Below are 19,906 nucleotides of genomic sequence, written 5' to 3'. Positions count from 1 at the left end.
ATAAAGCAAACCTTTTTTATTGTTGTCAGTCCTTAGAGAAGGCTGCCTGCTGTCTGTGAACAGCGCTCCTTAGATTGCTACAAAGCAATGGGTTTATTGGTTTGATTTTATACTAAAACACGACAACCCCTTGATGTGTGCGTAAAATTCAAATATCCATTTTTTTGCATGTTACTTGTTTAAATAGATAAAAATGATTTGTCTTAGGTTGGTATCACACATGCCAAAAGTGGATCCAACAAGAAGTATGAGGCGATTACCCACATGGCAGTTTACAATACAGTGTAAGTAAATGGGTATTCAAAACCACATCCACATGTACTAAAAATTGTACATAAAAATCTGAGCAAGCATGGGTTTTAAGTCCACAGCAAAAAAAGGTGCAGATTATCAACAGTGCTTTTCCTTGCTGGGTGACCAAATCTGCATTCTGTTGTGGATTCGCAGGCAAGTTTTCTGTGGAAGTTCTCTGCCATGTGTGAGCTTAGGTCTAATACTCTTATATTTCTCATTCCGTTCAATCTGCTTCCTGATCTGGATCAAAAACTACATGTGTAATTCCAGCCTTGGAGACCCTCCAAACTCGCACTGCCTTTATAGTCTGAGACAATCCCCCTGTTCTCGAAACAGCCAAAACTACTCACAGGAGCAGCAGGAGTGCCTCAGACTACTCAAGCACAGTGTACCCAAGCAGGTTGGCCATGTTGGGGGGAAGCAGAGGGGCCTGGAAATCAAACACACCAGTTAACCCTGGAGCTTCAGAAAATACAAAGATCAACTAAACTGATGTCTGCTCTTAGTTGTGTGAAAAGATTAAAAGAATTAAACTGATTTAGTCTTGAAGAGGCATCGGGGGGGGGGGGGGGGGGGGGTGGACTTGGTTAACTTATAAAAATATATAAATGGCTCTGCAAACATTACATCTGGACTGAATCCTGACTCCTTCATTTCAATGGGTCTATTCACGGTGAGAGTGTATTTTTCACACGTCTCCCTGATCGTGCAATCTTTACACATGGTCCCAGGATCTGGCCTCAGTTCAGATCCTGACCCTTCCAGTACAAAACAGCAACTAACTACCACACCAAAATTATTTCCTCTGTCTTCTCATCACTCCCTCCAACAGATGGATAGGTAGGGAAGGGAACACTCCCCTACCACATTCCAAGGTGATCTGTCTCCGGCCTCCCCCACCCCCCTCACAGGCACATTTATTGAATGGTTTACACCTGAACTGATGGCGCACACATTAGATTTAGTATAAATTATGGCAGAAACTGGAGTAAGGTAGACTTAAAATTTCCACCAGCTCACAGCTAGCATAGATTTGACTTTCTAGAGCACCGACTTCCAGGAGATGCACCAAACTTAAGAGGCCTGTGCTTCATACATTTGGTGCTTGTTTCGCTGACTTCCTTTATACAAAGCTTGGGTATGTAATACTACTCTTGTTATATCTGTGCCATTGTGTGTGAACCCCCCTAGTACTTGTAGGAGACCTTCATAGGGTACATTGTGTTCTGCATTTTGCGGACCGCTCATGGCCAACCCTATGATAGAAATGACTATTCTTGTCCACAATCGCGGACCTGAATAGGACATGCTCTATTTTTTTTTTGTGGGGCCGTGGAACGGATGTACAGATGTGTATCTTTTTCAGCTGTTGAAATGAATGGGTCCTTATCTGTTCCGTAATGTTGCGGAACAGATGCAGACACAAACCTATGGTCGTGTGAATGGGCCCTTATTAATACAGAAATGTATGTCTTGCAGTATGCCGCCCTCTTGGTAAGCAGCCTCATTTAGACACTGCTCCAGTCTGTGTTTGGGCTGATCTTCCTGACAGTAGCCTAGGTAAGAATGCCTATTTCTGTATGACGGAAGATGAGCTGTGGATGCATCCATTCTGAATGTGTAATTGTTCAGCTGAGAATAGCTCATTCCCCCCCCCCCCCTCTTAAAATTCAGGTGCTAGTGAACCACTGACATTTAGCGTGCAGAGCATTCTATATGGATGTAGGGCGACGAGAGGCGGGGGATATCATCTGAATTGCTGCAAGCATTTTTATCACATTTCACCTTTTTAAAATGCTCTTAAATGACTATACCACCATTCAATGCTGACAATTTTCCCCCATAAATCTGTAAATGGTGTAAGAGGTGCAGGACTGTAAGGGGTTTTTTCTCTTGTAACCTCTGGACTTACATTTGTACATGTGCCGATGGGTTAGTCATTGGCACATATAAGCTATACTAGTATATGACCGTTTACAAAATCTGTCAGTATATGGCTACATTTTGAAGTTAGCTGTCGGTGGCTTCAGGGTTAACAGGCCTTGAATGTTTGCAGGAACATTTGCTGTTCTTTTCACTAAGGTGATATTCCATCCAATCTCCCATAACTACTCCCTTTCTCAGAGCCAATTAAGTAATAAAATGGGCTCTCGCCCTCCTTCAGCATCACCTCCTTCAGCATCTTTAAATCTGTTGCTCATCACATGATTTCTAAGTGGCAAGTCAACAAATTGTATCTGACGATGCCCAGAGCTGCTTGGCTGACTGACAACTTCATGACTTGCTCTGTGAGAGATGAAAGGGAAAAGCCTTTTACTATATTGACTCCACCAAACCGTAGTCATCCAAATGCTCCTTTTTTCTTTTTTTTTCCCCCCCAAAATGTAAATTTGGTTGCCTGGAGCCAGTGTCAATAGTATGTGAGACCCATTGCTTACCGGTTTCTTCTGCAATTGATGATTGCTGTAGGTAATGAGCTACCATTGTATACATAGCCTCTACCTTAGCGATGTCTTGTTATGTTCATTGGCGAGCCGGTTAGTAATGCAAACCTTATAATGTGCTCTTGCCTAACCTGGCAAAATTATTATTTCAAATAGGAGGAGGCTGTTCTTGTCCCTTTTAGCATTTCCATTAGGATCATACTAATAGCAGTCTAGAACCTAGCACACAGTAGTTCCTCAGTTCTGTGATGTCCAGTAGATGCCGCAAAAGGTTGAAATGGAAAAGATCTGAATTATTTCTGTTATGCTGCGTTTGCAGCTTATTAGTGTATAATGATCATTTATTCCCTGTGTACAGCAAACAGCTATTCACCTCTGTGTAATAATAGTAATAAGCATGGACCACATCTCTGGCTGCTACTCTGTATGTGAGAAATGAATGGGTATTGTTTGTGGCATTGTAAATGTATGGCTTTTTTCATTAAAACGATCTGCATTTTACGATTTAAAGTTCGACTGAAAGGCTGGATTTATGGACCTACCCACTTTACTTTCGTAGATGTTGTGTCAGTAAGCCTTGCTCTTCATTCTTTTCCACAGCAGTGTTCATGAGTTCTTGTGAGGCATTTTTGAGATTTTAGCACCTATATCCGGTCTACAACACCTGGACCTCTCTGTTGTATTAAACTTAGATCACCATAGGATTCTATAATTATTCTTAGAGCCCTCTATGTATCCCAGCTTGTCTTACAAAATTCATTGTCTCATAGCCAAATTGAAAGGAAAAAAAAAATATATATATAAGGCTACTTTCACAGTAGCGTTCGGAGCGGGTCCGTCGGATGTTTCATCAGACGGATCCGTTCCTATAATGCAGACGTTTGCATCCGTTCAGAACGGATCCGTCTGCATTATAACTTAGAAAAATTTCTAAGTGTGAAAGTAGCCTGAGCGGATCCGTCCAGACTTTACATTGAAAGTCAATGGGGGCGGATCCGTTTGAAGATTGAGCCATATAGTGTCATCTTCAAACGGATCCGTCCCCATTGACTTACATTGTAAGTTTGGACGGATCCGCTTGCCTCCGCACGGCCAGGCGTTCAGGTGTCCGCTCACTGAGCGGAGCGGAGGCTGAATGCTGGCAGACAGATGCATTCTCAGTGGCTCCACCTCCACTGAGAATGCATTAGGGCCGGACGGCTGCGTTCAGGGCTGCTTGTGAGCCCCTTCAAACGGAGATCACGAGCGGACACCTGAACGCAGGTGTGAAAGTAGCCTAACCAGGGAAAGTGTGTGTTTGGGGAATGTTACAGTCCTTTAAAGGGGTTCTCCCATAATAGAGAAAAATTTTTTTAATAATTAAATATTTTATTTTAAAAATATTCCCAAATACCTTTTATTAGTTTATAATAGCTCATTTTGTCTAGGGAGCAAGCATTAAAATAAAATGGCTGCCGTTCTATTAGTGTATACAAAACCTGTCCTAATCACACAGGAGGACAAGTTACTTCAGGACACTGAGCTAAACCGCTGCTTCATCCTCCTCTCTGCTCTGCTTGTCAGGGAATATTATCCTGAATACAGTTTATAATATGATCTTCAGCTGAATCTCTGTAGGACTGGAGTTCATGAGGAGACATGAAGTACCGAGAGGACTGACAGGATATACTGTGATAATGGAGATTGCATACAAGTGCTGCTGCTCATTACCCACATCCCCACCTCTCTGTACTTCATGTCTCCACCTGATCCCCATTCCTATGGAGATTCAGCTGAAGATCATATTATAAACTGTATTCAGGATCATAATCCCTGACAAGCAGAGCAGAGAGGAGGATGAGGCAGCTCTTTAGCTAAGTTTTGTGCAGTAACTTGTCCTGCTGTGTGAGTAGGATGGGTTTTGTGTGTACTAATGTAGGGATGAGCAAACTTCCTATTTTGAAGTTTGGGTTGGGGTATATGCTGAATTGCATTTTGGATTTTGGACCATAACGCAATTCCATGGCCTGCATAACGGATCCATCCGGTTTTCGTTAGGCTGGACTCCTCTCCTGCATAATGGAAACGGGACGGATCCGTTACGCAGGCCATAGACTTCTGTTTTGACAGAATGCCCCTAAGGCATTCCGTTATGCATTCCGTCATGTAATTGCGTTATGATCCGTGGTAACGGAATCCATAGGACAATTCAGCATATACCACAACACGAACTCCATCTTCAAAATGTAAGGTTTGCTCATCCCTAGTCAGATGGCCTATTACACACACAGATCTTTTATTATGCACCCCAACTATTGGTCTGACTGGACAGAAATTGTTGGTGTAATTCAGGCCTAAGGCTAAAATGAGTTGGCACTAAGAGGTTTCAATGCACTTCAGTCCCCTGAGTTGTACAGTTAGATTTACTTGAGACATAACTTTAAAATCTGCAGTAAAAAGGGACATTTTCCGGAACTTCACATTTTTCCAATTTTAATGACTGTTGGGGAGTTAAAGGAGTCTTCTGTCTTTTTTAGATATTTATAACCTCTCAGCTGAATAGGTCATTACTATTAGATCAGTCCGCCTGGCACCGACGGTAATAAGATGTTTGCAGCAGCAGCCGCCAGAAACGTAACCGGAAGTGGAAGCAGAAGGCTGTAGTTCCAGAGTACTGCAGCTCAGCTCCCAAATGGGTGCTAGCCACCCACTAGTGATTGCAGGTGGCCAACTTGTTCACAAATCAAATGTGAATGACATCTCTGGATGGCAGCTCAATAGGTTAAAAAGACAAGTCACAAGTCGATGTCTAGTTTGTTTGACCTGGGCTTCGATTAATGGGATGCAGATCTGTCATTTGTCATGATCAATTTTACATGTACTGCATCCAACAACCTTTCCATCGGTGTCTGACCTGCGGTCAGTGTCTGTCACTAAATTTCCAGCGTAGGGCCGCTTTAGATAAGGTGTTGCCCATTGTGTATGTATGTTATATATGTTACTTTTATGTTAACTTCTAGACTATAAAGGTTTGATGTGTAATCACAAATATCCTGAAAGTAAATGAGCAAAATCTAGCAGATTTGGTTTAAGTGGTTTTATTTTGCTTGTTAACCACAGAATATATTTTCATCTGAGAAGAGATCATGCCAGAAGGAATACTAATGTAGTGTGGGGTTGGGAGGCAGTAAGCAGAGACCCAAGATTGTGTCCAAAATGATAAAATACACAAATGTTTCACTGAACAAAAATGGTATGTAACAGATTACTTGTGTAGGGAGCATGTAATCAACAACCTGATAGGAATCCATTTGCCTTCAGCCTGTTCGTCACAGCCAGTGACTACCATTGTACAGTGCATGTAATCCACTTCAAGCTGGCCATACATTTTAGAATGCAGTCACAGAATGCTTGTTCAGCTGACACCTCAGGTTCTCCTGAACCCTCCATAGAAATGCTTGCTTCGTTGAGCATACATATATTCTCGTGGGAGAGAAGAGTAAGCTGCCGTCGGACACAGGTGGGAGATTTGATCCCCAAAAACAAAAGGGTTGAGCATGTTGAAATCCAAATTCCCTATCTGCTGTCAGGGTACAAGTATGGGGTTACCCTTACAAATTAGATGGTCTGTCATTTATTAAAAGGGGTGTAAGGTAGCTGTACTTTTGTAATGTATTCCTTTTACCTTTATTCCTCCTATCTTCCATTATGGGTTGTGGTCTCATGACCACATCCATGCAGCTCATTTCCTGTGATGTCATGGTAAACCAGCAACAGGGGCAGTGCTACGGGAGTGTCTATGTAACCATCTGGTGGGAGGAGCTATAATCTACCTACTACGTTAGAGGCGGAGCTGTAGCAGAGAAAGAAGTGCATCATGGGTTTGGTTGGATACTGTAACAGGAAGTGCTACATAAAGGGTGAAAACTAATTAGGGATTTATTTACATGGTGAGAACTGGTCAGGAGAGTCCAAACTGGAAAAAAAAATAGTGAAGAGTATATCTGTTAAAAACCATAGTATTCAGTAGTAAACACCTTTACTGGATTTGGCAAGCCTGTTTCTTTGGTTCTCTAGGGCATAAGCTGCCACCAGAAGAGTTTGGCCAGTGGCGTTCCGTGCGCAAATTTTAGAACGCATGCTTAGCTGAGTGTGTATTGGGAAGGGGGGCTTCTGGAGAGATGCTTGTTGGATAAGCACTGACTGAAAGAGCTATGATTGTAGAAAAGGGTCCTTACATTTTCCCTCCACCCATCCTTTCAATTCAGAGCACACAAGTGCCATAGACACAGCTTACTTTTCTAGGGGAGAAGTTAAAATCAAAAAATATAAATTTTTCGGCTCAGCATATATGTTGGATTCTCCAAGCCGGCCAACTTCTTCCTGACCTCTGCACAGGTCGCAGAACGTTCCTTGAAAACTCTCCCATAGAAGTCAAATAGTTCTCCTCCAAACCATTGTCTATGGCCCATGTGGTTGCTGTAAAGCCTGTTGATAAATGAAATTAACAGCTCGGACAAGATGGCATCCCCCATAATCACATTTAGGAAATACAGGTAGAATGAAATCTACCACCAGAAAATACAAAGATGAAAAGGATATGTATCACTATCTATCTGGTTTTAACCTGAAGAAACAAATTGGTGATGCATTCCATTTAGAGGACCTGTTGGCTCTTATGTCATGCTTGTTTTAATATCTATTTTACATGAAATAATACAGGAAAATGTTTTCTTAGAATTGCGTCTCTGGTTTTCATCTTGGAAATGTATGAATAAATGGACATTTGGGTTGTCACCATTCTCTTTTTCTATAGGTTGTCTGCCTTTCACTAATGGCATAGTAACACCTAGTTGTCAACTTATCCATAGATTTTCAGAAGTAATATCAAAGGAATGGCACCTTGCAGAGTTCTAAGATGCTCTAGAATTGTTTTATGGCAAATCCAAAGATTTGCAAATATACTGTAGATTTCTGGATAGCTAACATGTCCCCTTTAATGGTTCCCACAATGAGGCACTCCAATAAAAAAATAATTCTCTGACCTATTAGAAAGGTACATGATGTAAATTGTAGTAAAAGTAATCTTCTTACTAGTGACTGTATTTGTGAGTTATCCCCTCCCTTCTGAGCCTCAGCGGTGTCATGTAGGTCGCAATAACGCCTGTACAAGCGCCATAGACACCTGTTCAGGCCATTTTACTCCCTGGAAAAAGTCTAAGGCGTACCGATACGCCTTAGACTTTTCCCTGCCATTCATCAGCGCTGTGAACGGCATGGGCAGCGCAGCGATGATGCTGCTGCTGCCTGAAACAACCAATGACAAAGCTCCTTACAGTGAGGAGCTTTGTGATTGGTCAGTTTGAGTGGCTGCCGGAGATTATGGCACACTGCTCTGAAGTAACTAGGAAGGAGGTGCACGCGATAGTCACTGGCGGGGTAAGTGGCCTTGCTGCAGCGCCTTGTTTTAACTTGTTCAGCCTCACATGCTGTATGAGGCTAATCCGACTGTGAACACATGGATATGTGAGCTATAGCGGTGCTCGTCCACGGTGTGCGCCCTGTCAGGGACCAGCCCTGCTAGTAGTAACTGTTCGCTAACTCCACAGTTCGCACAGGTTACCCATAAGTGACGGCCGGCAGCATGGGGAGTGTTGTGTCACCAACAACGTTTCAGTTTCCCGCGCTTATCTGTAGTTTACAGCTCCTAATGTGCAGGCGGTGTGCATCATGAGGACGGGAATACAGTACAGCTGTTACCTATAGCAACCGAAGGCAGCCTGCTCTGTAATTAGAGGAAGCAGCCGCCGTCTGTTCTTAAGTCAGTCTGGCAGATTGGCACTGTTCTGGGGGTAATGTGGCTGATGGGGTTATGACTTAAGAACAGACGGTGGCTGCTTCCTCTAATTACAGAGCAGGCCGTCTCCAGTTGCTATGGGTAACAGCTGTACTGTACTCCTGTCCTCATGACGCACGCTGCTGCCCCATGGTTACTTGATGGGCCTTCAGGGCCTAATATGGCTGGTACTGTTCTGCCTGGGGGTAACATGCCTGGCCCATGTGATGGATGGCAAACCCCAGTGACCGGCGGCACAGAAACAGCAGCAAAAATTTAAGGGATTGTCCCAAGAGCAAGACTTTTTACCTATCCATACTTAACCCAGAGAGCACTAGAACATGGTAACCAAGGTGGGGCCCCCAGCGATCATGTACTTGAAGGGGACATGTCTGTTTTGGTAAAAACTTGCATTTCCCATGCAATAACAATTCTGAAGAGTCAATTCTTGTGACTCTATATTGTACCATTCCTCTATTATTCCTACTAGAACTTATGAACAAATTGTTAGTAGTCTGCAATAAAGGTCCAGTGGGGGGTTACCAGTTGACAGCACTGATTGAATAATATCAGGCGGTCCCAAACAGATCAGTTTGCATTCTAATGCATTCTGAATGGAAAAGGATCCGCTCAGAAAGCATCAGTAAAGTCTCTATTCCGCTTTGCAGACAGAACAAAACGCTTGCAGCGTTATGGTGTCCGTCTGATGAAACTGAGCCAAACGTATCCGTCCTGGCACACAATGTAAGTCAATGGGGACGGATCCGTTTTCACTGGCACAATAGAAAACAGATCCATCCTCCATTGACTTTCAATGGTGTTCAAGACGGATCCGTCTTGGCTATGTTAACGATAATATAAACAGATCCATTCTGAACAGATGCAGACTGTTGTATTATCTGAACGGATCCGTCCATGATGGATCCCCACAAAACGCGAGTGTGAAAGTAGCCTTACTAGTAAGAAAATTACCTTCATTACAGTTTGCAGCACTTTCTAACAGGTCAGAATAAAATCTTTGTGTGAATGCATCTTTAAAGTGAATAAATGGAGACTGCTTAAATATTCGGTGCATCGGGTGTCCAGTAATAGACATTCAGTACAATGCACAGTAAGATCGCTGAGGCTTTTGAATGAAATCTACAGTAAATGTATTAAAATATTAGCGATCACGCAAAGGTTTTATTTATGACAACAAAGCAAAATCTGGCAAGTGAGCATTTAGTGATGGGAGTAATTTGGTCTTTTATGTAGCCTTTTCAGTAGCATCTGGAAAACTGTAGCGCCATAATGCAGTTTTATTAGAGCTTTCCTCATCACTAGCCGTACAGGGTTATCCACCCTCTTAAATGCTGTTTTTGTTTGCAGTAATATATTGAATTTATATTGTTGCAACAGAATTTCTGCTTGTACTGTACTTGGCGAACAGCTGCCTTGTTCTCATCCCCTCTCTGACCTTTAAATTATCTGTCATATTCTCCCAAAGCTAAAACATAAATCAATGACATCCATTTCATGTGCTCTTATAAAAATATATAAAATATGAATTAATAATGTTCCAACGTCCTATAGGATAGAATTAATCGATTGCTAATGGCTATGAAGTAGCAATTGCAAATGAAAATACAAGCGCCCACATTAACGTAATTTCTTTTAAAGACCTTGGTCTATTGCTCAAAAGAAAATTGTCCAGAGACAGTCATTCAGGTGAGGAGCTTGGGGTGTACAGGTAGACTGCTGGTGTCCATGTATGTGATGCTGCAGAACTAGAATTTGACTCTTTTGGAATATGTGTGTGTGAACATATGAGAGCAGGCACTCTGAGATGCTGACACCAAATGCGAAGGTATTTCTTTGTGCTGCCTTCATTATGTGAGATTGATATTTGACAAGGTGACCTGATGCAGGTCGGTGGCTTCATTGATACTTTGTGGTTCATTAGACATTGCCTGCATTACTGTCTTTTCGTCAGCGTATTCATTTGATTCGCCTCCCCCCATGAGTGCGGTTTACATATGAATATGCCCATGGGACTTGCATGCAATGGATTTGCTACCACTGATATGCATGCAGCGAATCCACTGTGTTTTACCTTAACAGCAAAGTGGCTGACATGTCAGGACCTCTTTTCCATATGCTGTAAAAAAATAAAAAATTGCAGGGTAAATTGACCCGCAATCCACAGTATCTCGTATGCTGCAGATTTCATCCTTTGCAGTGCGGAGGGGAAGATCTACAGTGGAATCTGCACCCTTTGTGGCAGATTATCCACAGCAGAATTTCCACTGACTTTTCCTGCTATTTTCACTGTCCATCTGTCCTGGATTTTGCTGTGGATTTCACCCTAATGTATGACAAAAGGTGAAATCCATAGCATAAATAAATATGCTGTGCAGCTACAATCTGCACTGCAGATAAATTTACACTGCAGATTTTATTCTTTAATTCTTATTCTGGTGCCGTAAAACACTGGATTCTTCGCATGCAAATCTGCAGTGGTAAATCTAGTGTTTGCGCCCCCATGTGACCATATGTTCACACAACATCTTTTGACATGGACACCCGTGCTGAAATCTTGCTGGCGGCCGTGTGATTTCTTACCCGTTTCTGCCTCCCATTCATTTCAGTGGGCTGCAGCGCTGAGGATCACGGAGCAGTGACTTATAACTGTGGCCCTGCTGAGAAGGGAGATGTCCATTCGAAGTGTCCAATCTTCGGCGCTGCCTCCCATTGAAATGAATGGGAGGCAGAAAGGACCCCACTGCTGGCAGTATTTTGACGAGATTTAGGCTCGGCTGTCTGCACCGAAATTCCACAGGAAAAAAAAATCCTAGTGAACGGCTCTTTAGAGTTTTTCTGGTATTCTGTGAAAGATGATGAAAGTATCATAGCATACTAGTGATGCCAGATGAGTATATGTCTATCACACCATAACTGTAGATATCTGCTAAATTGCTAAACTATGTAATAAGACAGAACAAAACATGCAGTTCTGTGTGCAGCGTCCCATCTTCAGGTGAGTACATAATCTCATTCTGCAGCTGTCAAATTGTAGTTACCGTATATTGGAAGTTCTCATTTGCCACGTTGTGCCTGAAGAAGAAGAATAATAATAATAAAATAAAAAAATAGCTTTCTTGTAACTATGGATATCCAGTTTTAGATAATTACATACTACTTTATTCTGCAGTGTTTTTTATGATTATGAATGCCCTGGCTGCTGTGTATACCACAAATACACGGAGGCAAATGAGCAGCAATAAAGTGAGACATGTTTGCTTTCTTCCTGAAACCGCACCGAATCTGTCCATGGGTTGTCTGGTAATGTAGCCACATTGAGGTGAAGCGGGGCTCAGCTGAAATACTGCATAAAACTTGTGGACTGGTATGGCGCGGTTTCTGCAATTAAATACAACAATATACTCATCTCTACCTTCTGGGTCCAAGGAAACCTTTTCAGTCTACTTTCCTGACTTGTATTCAAAGCGGTTGATTTGCTTTTGATATGTATGTATGTATGGTTGGGTAAAAACAAATGTGTGATCCAGAGTTAGAACTGTCTCTGCTCTCAAGAGGGACATTCTATTTTAAAATCTATGTTCAATACAAGTCTGTTTTGGTAAATAGTTTTTTGGTCCTGAGGCCTATTGCAAGTCAAATTGTCAAGGTATTGTCCCAATGGAAGAAAAGAAAATCGGATATTATATATAGTGTATGATAATGTCTTTCTAACCAAGCAAGAACCAGCCCTGCACCTCACATGGATTCAGGGCTCTCACATTCATTGCTCTGCTAGATCATCTTCAGGCTCAGGGAGCGTGTCTTTTCTATTGCAGCTCTCTCTATCACAACCAATGGGAAGTGTCTTTTCAGTTGCAGCTCTCTTCCTGTATGATCTGGACCTTTCACCGCTCCTGACATGATTGTTTTAAAAGCTACATGCATTCCCTATGTAATACCAGTTCTGGAAAATCTATTCGTATGGCTCTATGTTGTGCCATTCCTTTATTACTTGCACTAGAAGTTATGAATGAATTGTTAGCAGTCTGCAGTAAGGGTACAGAGGGGAGGTAACCAGTTGGGGGGGTGTACCTGCACAGACTGACTCTATCCAATTAGTGCTACCATTTTCAGACTGTGCAGGTACACGCCCAACTTGTTACCACCTCTCTGTACCCTTACTGCAGACTGCTAGCAATTCATTCATAACTTCTAGTAGAAATAATAAAGGAATGGTACAACATGTAGTCATAAGAATAGATGATCCGGAATTGTTAAATGGGGATCTCATGTAACTTTTAAAACATGTCAGAAGTGATGAAAGGTCCTCTTTAAGGATTCAACTAACCATGTGTGTCTACCTCAGGATGTGTCTGAAGTGGGTGGAGAACTAAGGAAAGAACAGACAGCAGGTGGCACTATTCAGATACATTTTATGAATAAATCAGAGGCTGATTTGATATGTAACTGCATTATGTAAAATTCACTAAGTATTTATATCCAGCTGTTTTAAAAATGTTGAATTTTTCATGTGACAACCCCTTTAATGTGTCAACTTCAAAACCTCATTTTATTTCTAAATCAGCATTTCTTTGATGCTCTTATTATAGACTTAAACCAGTGTGTTTGATTAAATCCTTTTAGGTATTGAATGTCCAAGAGGTGCTAGGAATATTCCTGGTGTGGTTCAGGAAGGGGAGCCTTTTAGTGAGGAAGCCATGATGTACACGAAGGAGCTAGTACTGCAGAGAGAGGTAAGATACTGACCAGTAACACGCAAATGTGTTTGTTACTTGTCTTATTGTTCTGTACGTCTTCTAGCAGTTGTGAAGCTATAGACCAATATATTTTAATTCCTTATAAGAAGCCATGTAGACAAGTTAATATTTGATGTTAAGCCAACTTTTCTACAAAGAACTTTTACTCAGGTTCTTAAAGGAACTGTCTGCTTTTTACTACTGCTGACGTACCCTCGGTGGGTCAACCACACACATAATTTCTGGTTCTTTGAGTTCCTGCCTGACCACAAGTCTTTTTTACTGCACTCACAGCATTACACGAGTACAGTAGACCTACAATACAGCAGGAACTTGCTTCGTAATCATTATGTAAACTGGTGTACAGGAAAACTGGCTTAGTTGTCCATAGCAACCAATAAGAAATAACCTTTTATTTTCTAGAGGCGCTCTGAATAATGAAAGGTGGAATCTGGTTGCAATGGGCAAATTAGCCAGTTGCCCCAGTGTGTTTCCCAGGCTGAACAGTGCAGAACTAGCTTAAGACCTTTAAAGAGGACCTTTTCATGTTTTTTTAAATTTATTCTAGATAAATGCCTTTTCTTGCAGGGTACCCAGCTGATGCTGCCACCCTGCCTGTTTTTTTTTTTTTATATTGCTCCTACGCACCGCTGTGCCCCCCTGCAGTTTTCCCGCTCAGTATGTTAATACTGAGCATCGGTACAGTAAGGAGGAGCCAGGGTTTCTCAATGGGTGTCTCCTTCTCCCTGGCTGTGCCCAAGGTCCAATCACAGTGGTGAGCATCACAGCCAGGGAGAAAAAAAATCTCCCCTTCTCGCTGGCTGTGACGCTTTCCGCTGTTATTGGATCGCGGCACAGTCAGGGAGACGCCCATTGAGAAACCCTGATGTCTCCCCCTCCCTGTACCGATGCTCTGTATTAACATACTGCGGGGCGTACGAGCGATATTTAAAAAAACAGGCAGGGTGGCAGCATCAGCGGGGGGGTACCCTGCAAGTAAAGGTATTTATCTAGAATAAAAAAAATAAAAATGAAAGGTCCTCTTTAAGCTGGTTTCAGTCTTTTTGGGGGGTGTTTTAACCATTTTCTTTTTGTAATAAAACAAGAAAAAAAACCTGTGGGTCCAGTCCTTTAATGTATAGAAGCAGGTTTCCTTTAATCTCTACAATAATAAAGTCAAGGATACGCGCTTCCGAAATGATCCAAGATAGTACAGTTGTTTGCTAGGCTTTGTTTCCTGATCTCTGGTGCAGATCTTGTTATAAGTCCGTTCTACAAAGAGGATACAGGCCATATAGTGAATTACCACAAGTCAAGGGCTTGAAAAAGCTTCATGCGTAAACTAGGTCGGGCGGATCTCAGCTGGATGTAGCATTTTATCTTTGTGATATTAATTTGGGAATTTGTGAGTATATTAAACATTCTTATGTGTCTTGCCATAGTTCACTACAGTGGTCCCTCAAGTTACAATATTATTTGGTTCCAGGACGACTATTGTATGTTGAGTAATCGGTTCCAAAGCCCCACGATAAAAAGAAAATGAAGATTTAAGACAAATAAGCAGATAACTAAGACTGATAAAACAAGTCCTTGCATATAACAGTCAGGAATGGCTGCTAAGTAGCAACTAATCCATCTATTTTACCAGAGAAGGCGCCTGAATTGGTTGTATCCAGAGGCTATCTTATCTTGAGGGATCACTGTAAATGGCCCTGTATTCTTTGTAGAAGGGGCTTGTAATAAGATCTGCTCCAGGGATCAGGAAACGCAGCCTAGCGAATAACTGGTGTGAACAACACCGTTTTCCTATGTTGGTATACCTGTGTTTTTGTCTTTGCGTTTTGTGCATTTAAAGGAACCTGTCACCGGGATTTGGGGTATAGAGCTGAGGACATGGGTTGCTAGATGGCCGCTAGTACATCCACAATACCCAGTCCCCATAGCTCTGTGTGCTTTTATTGTGTAAACAAACTGATTTGATACATATGCAAATGAACCTGAGATTAGTCCTGTCCCGGAGATGAGTCAGGGACAGGACTCATCTCAGGTTAATTTGCATATGTATCAAATCGTTATTTATTTACACAATAGAAGCACACAGAGCTATGGGGACTGGGTATTGTGGATGTGCTAGCGGCCATCTAGCAACCCATGTCCTCAGCTCTATACACAAAATCCCGGTGACAGGTTCCCTTTAAGGCTACTTTCACACTAGCATTTTCAATTCCGCTATTGAGATCCGTAATAGGATCTCAATAGCAGATGAAAATGCTTAATTCTTCCCCATTCATTGTCAATGGGGACAAACTGAACGAAATGGAATGCACCAAAATGCATTCCGTTCCGCAAGCAGCTTTTTACTGTCCGCGTTGTGGTGCGGAGCAAGACTGATCCGTCCTGACACACATCCGGCTGCTGATAATGTTTCTTTTTAATGTTTCTTTTGCAATTATATTCATATTTTATGAGCACGTCTGTGAGTTTCGCATACTTAAGGTGGATTTGCTTTGCATGTGTTTCCTGTGCTCTCGGTATGTCGCGTTGAAGTATGGCACAGGTAATATGGTCGTAATGGGTATTGCAACAAGAGTGTCAATAAAATTGATTTGCGTGAAGATTACCAATGACTGTATCCCAAGTATGCTTTCCATTTCCCTATAAAGAGGTCACTTTAAAAATAGCAGACTTGAACAGCCGTTGGCAGTAGTCCAGGGTTCTAGGTGCTGTTTCTGTATTTGCAAGGTTGCTTTGAAGGACCTAAATCTTGATATCACAAGAGCCGATTAAGTGACTTTATGTTCACAGAGCACATGAATTGGTTCAGACTCTGGTAAAGTGAATTTCAGAGAAATGGGAGGGGGGGGGGGGAGAGAAATGGCACGTGGACTTACCAATTAGTCATTTTTGTGATTGACTCCTTTTTTGTTTTCTTTTTCATTCATATTTTCTTCTTTGCTAAGTCACCAGCAGCCTGACTTCTTTCATCTGTTCCTCCTCCTTTCATTTCCCTCGTCTCATCCCCGTTTCTCTCCAGTGAGCAGTTACACACACCGCTTTTACAGATGTCCTGATCTGACGGATCGTTCACGGTTCTGAGGTGTTGTGGGAGGAGTCGTTGTTGAATCGCACTGTTTCAGGCTGAAGCCAATTAGTTACAAGCTAATTTTCTAGACTGTTTAATGCCAAAGAATCTTCTAAAAAAAAAATGTATTTCTTTAATCTGCTGCCATCAGCAAAAGAGTTTCCTCCGAGACCCAGATAATCAGCTCTTATCTTTCAGGTTCTTCCATACAGAATGCTTGCTCCTTTATATTACAATAGTGTTTCAGACGCCCTTCCATTGCGTAAGGGGGGTGGCGACACTTGGTCATCTTTCTTTTATTTATCACATTTAAATGTAATTGATCCAACCTAGATTAGATTGAGGTCAGATAATACGTCCATTTCTTAATCAATGGTATTGATTTCAGTTGTGCAGATAAGCGGGATTCTTCTTCCTTGTCTGGTTACTGTATAGTGCACCTAGTATCCAACATGTTCATGGCTGACGCTGCTGGTTTTAGGGTTTCTTTTTTAGACCTTCCAAATTAATTTGTGTTGCTGTCTACAGATATCTAGGTGAAGGACAAGTCTGCCTTAAGAAATATTCCTTAGGCCAGGTTAACACAATGCATTTTTCTATGTGCTTTAGCTACAGTTAGATTGAATTTAAAAGCATTGAATCTAAAAGCAGTAGTAAAGTGTTTCCTTTTGGTTGAAATAACCATTTGTCAACACGCATAAATGGCTAATCCACATGTACAGATAGTATTATGGGTCAGTAATGTGAAGCACTGTGGCGGTTATTTATTAAGACGGCATTTTAGACGCCGTTCTTAATAACCAAAGTTATTAAGAGACGCAGTCTAAATGTAAGATGGCTTCCTTTGCTGTTTTACATTTAGACCTTTTTCTGCACCTAAAGCAGGCTTAAAAGTTCATTCAATATTTTCTAAGACCTGGCGTGAGCGAGGAAAAGTTCCAGATTTCAGAGCAAATAAGGCTACTTTCACACTAGCGTTTTGGCTTTCCATTTGTGCGATCCGTTCAGGGCTCTCACAAGCTGTACAAAACGGATCAGTTTTGCCCTAATGCATTCTAAATGGAAAAGGATCCGCTCAGAAAGCATCAGTTTGCCTCCGATCAGTCACCATTCCTCTTTGGAGGCGGACACCAAAACGCTGCCTGCAGGGTTTTTCTGTCCGACATATGGTGCGGAGCCAAACGCACGGTTCCTCCATTGATTTTCAGTGGTGTTCATGGCTATAGAAGACCTAATACAACTGGATCCGTTCATGACGGAGGCATGCGGTTGTATTATTGTAACGGAAGCGTTTTTGCAGATTCATGACTGATCCGGGGGAAAAAAAAAAAAAAACGCTATTGTAAAAGTAGGCAAACTTTTCTCAAATCTGACCTTTCCATGATCTTCACTAAATTCAAGCCTGTTTTTGTTGTATTCTGCTTCAGCCTAAAGAAGCATTTACACGTGCCAAGGAGCAGCAGATTGTCAGGAGGGAAGCGTTCCTTACTGACTGGCTGCTCGAGGAGACCGCTGTATTAACATGCAGCCATCACCTCCGTAGTATGAGATGAGGAATAGCTATTGTAGTCGCTTGTCCTTATACAGCTGCATTATTTCTAGGTAGCGGATCGCTGTTGATGAACCACGGTCTTAAATGCGCCAATATTTGACATCTTTTGCGGCCCCATTGAAGTGAATTGGTCCGCATGCGAATACGGACAAAATACACGTTCATGTACAGGAGCCGTTAAAGAAAGAAAAATCCACAGTGGTCACTGAAATAACTTCAAACTGACAAAAGTACCAAAAATTACTGAAAATCAGCTAATGAAAATCAAATATTGCTTTTGAATTGTGGTTCAACAGAATAATTTACAAAACAAACTAATGAAACTGGTCTGGACATAAAATAGTGATACCCTTAACTTAATATTTTGTCGCACAACCTCTTGAGTCAATTGATACAATCAAGTGATTTCCAAATGAGATTCCTGCACCTGTCCACAGGTATTTTGGCCCACTCATTGTGAACAAACTCCTCCAGACTGCATGTTTCAGCTCTTTCCAAAGATGTGCAATAGGATTTAAATCAGGGCGCATAGAACACCACTTAAGAATAATCTAAAAAGTGGCATGTATGTTTGTAAATGACCCCCAATGTTCTTTTCTTTGTATGCTTCATCTGTGAACATGGCACTGATGTGATTTGCCAAAAAGCCCCAGTTTTGTTTCATCTGTCCAAAGGACATTCGCTCGGAAGCTCTGTGACTTGTCAATATGCATTTTGGCAAATTTCAGTCTCACTTTTATGATTTGCTTTCAACAGTGGTTTCCTCCACGGTAGTCCGCTTTGGCCAAGACGTCGACTGATGGTGCGATCTGACACTGATGTACCTTGACCTTGAAGTTCACCTCTAATCTCTTTGGAAGTTGTTCTGAGCTCTTTGGTTAACATTCATATTATCAGTGTTTTCAATTTGTCATCAATTTTCCTCTTGCAGCCACGTCCAGGGAGGTTCATTACAGTCCCGTAGACCTTAAACTTGTGATTAATGTATGCAACAGTAGTAACAGGAACGTTAAGCTGTTTTGAGATTGTCTTGTAGCCTTTACCTTTTAACATGTTTGTCTATAAAAAAAAAATTTTTTTATCTGAGACAACTCTCTCCTTATCTTTCTTTGGTCCACGTTCAGTGTGGTACACACCATTGACCTGCTGTGTGGATTTAGAAATCTGCAGAATGTCAATTGTTTCTGGGGATTTTTAGTGCAGATTTCACCCTTTGCAATGCACTTGGTGAGATCTGGGCAAATTCGTAACAAACAGAGAAATCCACACGACAATCTGATCAGACATTCTGTATGTAAACCTGCACCTGCCCAGGTAGCTATGCGTGGTTTATCCCACTGCTTTTTGTGGCAGTTTGTGATGTTTTTTTTTTTTTTTAACCAAAGCCAGATGTTGGTTAGAATCAAATGAAAAATATGAAGGAAGGGCTTCTCTTTTCGCTGCATCCATTTCTGGCTTTAGCTAAAAGAAAAAAACTGCATAAAAAAGCTACATGACACCACAATAAGGCTCCATTCACACGTCCGTGGTGTGTTGCGGACCCGCAAATTGCGGATCCGCAACACACCCGCCCGGCACCCCTATAGAAATGCCTATTCTTGTCCGCAGCTGCGGACAAGAATAGGACATGCTCTATCTTTTTGCAGAGCTGCGGACCCAAAGATCCGGGCCGTGCGCCGCGGATGCGGACAGCACACTGTGTGCTGTCCGCATCCATTCCGTCCCTATAGAGAATGAATGGGTCCGCACCCGTTCCACAAAATTGCGGAACGGATGCGGACCCATTTTGCAGACATGTGAATGGAGCCTAAAGGGATCATTTCAACTGGTCAGAATGGGCCAAAAATTTAAATATTTGCCTCATTGCTCCCGTTCCAGTCCCCCTGCTCACCATTGCTGCTCTCAGGCTCTTGGCTGAATCCATTTCCATTGTATTGTGCCCAGGGGGAGGTGAGTAATAGA

The 19,906-nt window shown here is 42.0% G+C and overlaps 1 protein-coding gene across 2 annotated transcripts in view; it reads left to right on the top strand.

Moving 5' to 3' along the window:
• Positions 1 to 19,906, top strand: part of SND1 (staphylococcal nuclease and tudor domain containing 1) — a 627,617-nt gene that overhangs the window by 396,170 nt on the left and 211,541 nt on the right. For both annotated transcript variants that reach the window (XM_040413516.1, XM_040413515.1), the window contains exon 16: positions 13,198 to 13,307. In XM_040413516.1, coding sequence (XP_040269450.1) covers positions 13,198 to 13,307 — 110 coding nt within the window. The remainder of the gene's footprint in view (positions 1 to 13,197; positions 13,308 to 19,906) is intronic.

The sequence above is a fragment of the Bufo bufo genome, chromosome 1 (assembly GCF_905171765.1).
Source record: "Bufo bufo chromosome 1, aBufBuf1.1, whole genome shotgun sequence".
NCBI classification, from domain to species: domain Eukaryota; kingdom Metazoa; phylum Chordata; class Amphibia; order Anura; family Bufonidae; genus Bufo; species Bufo bufo.
This window is presented reverse-complemented; position numbering and strand designations above follow the sequence as displayed.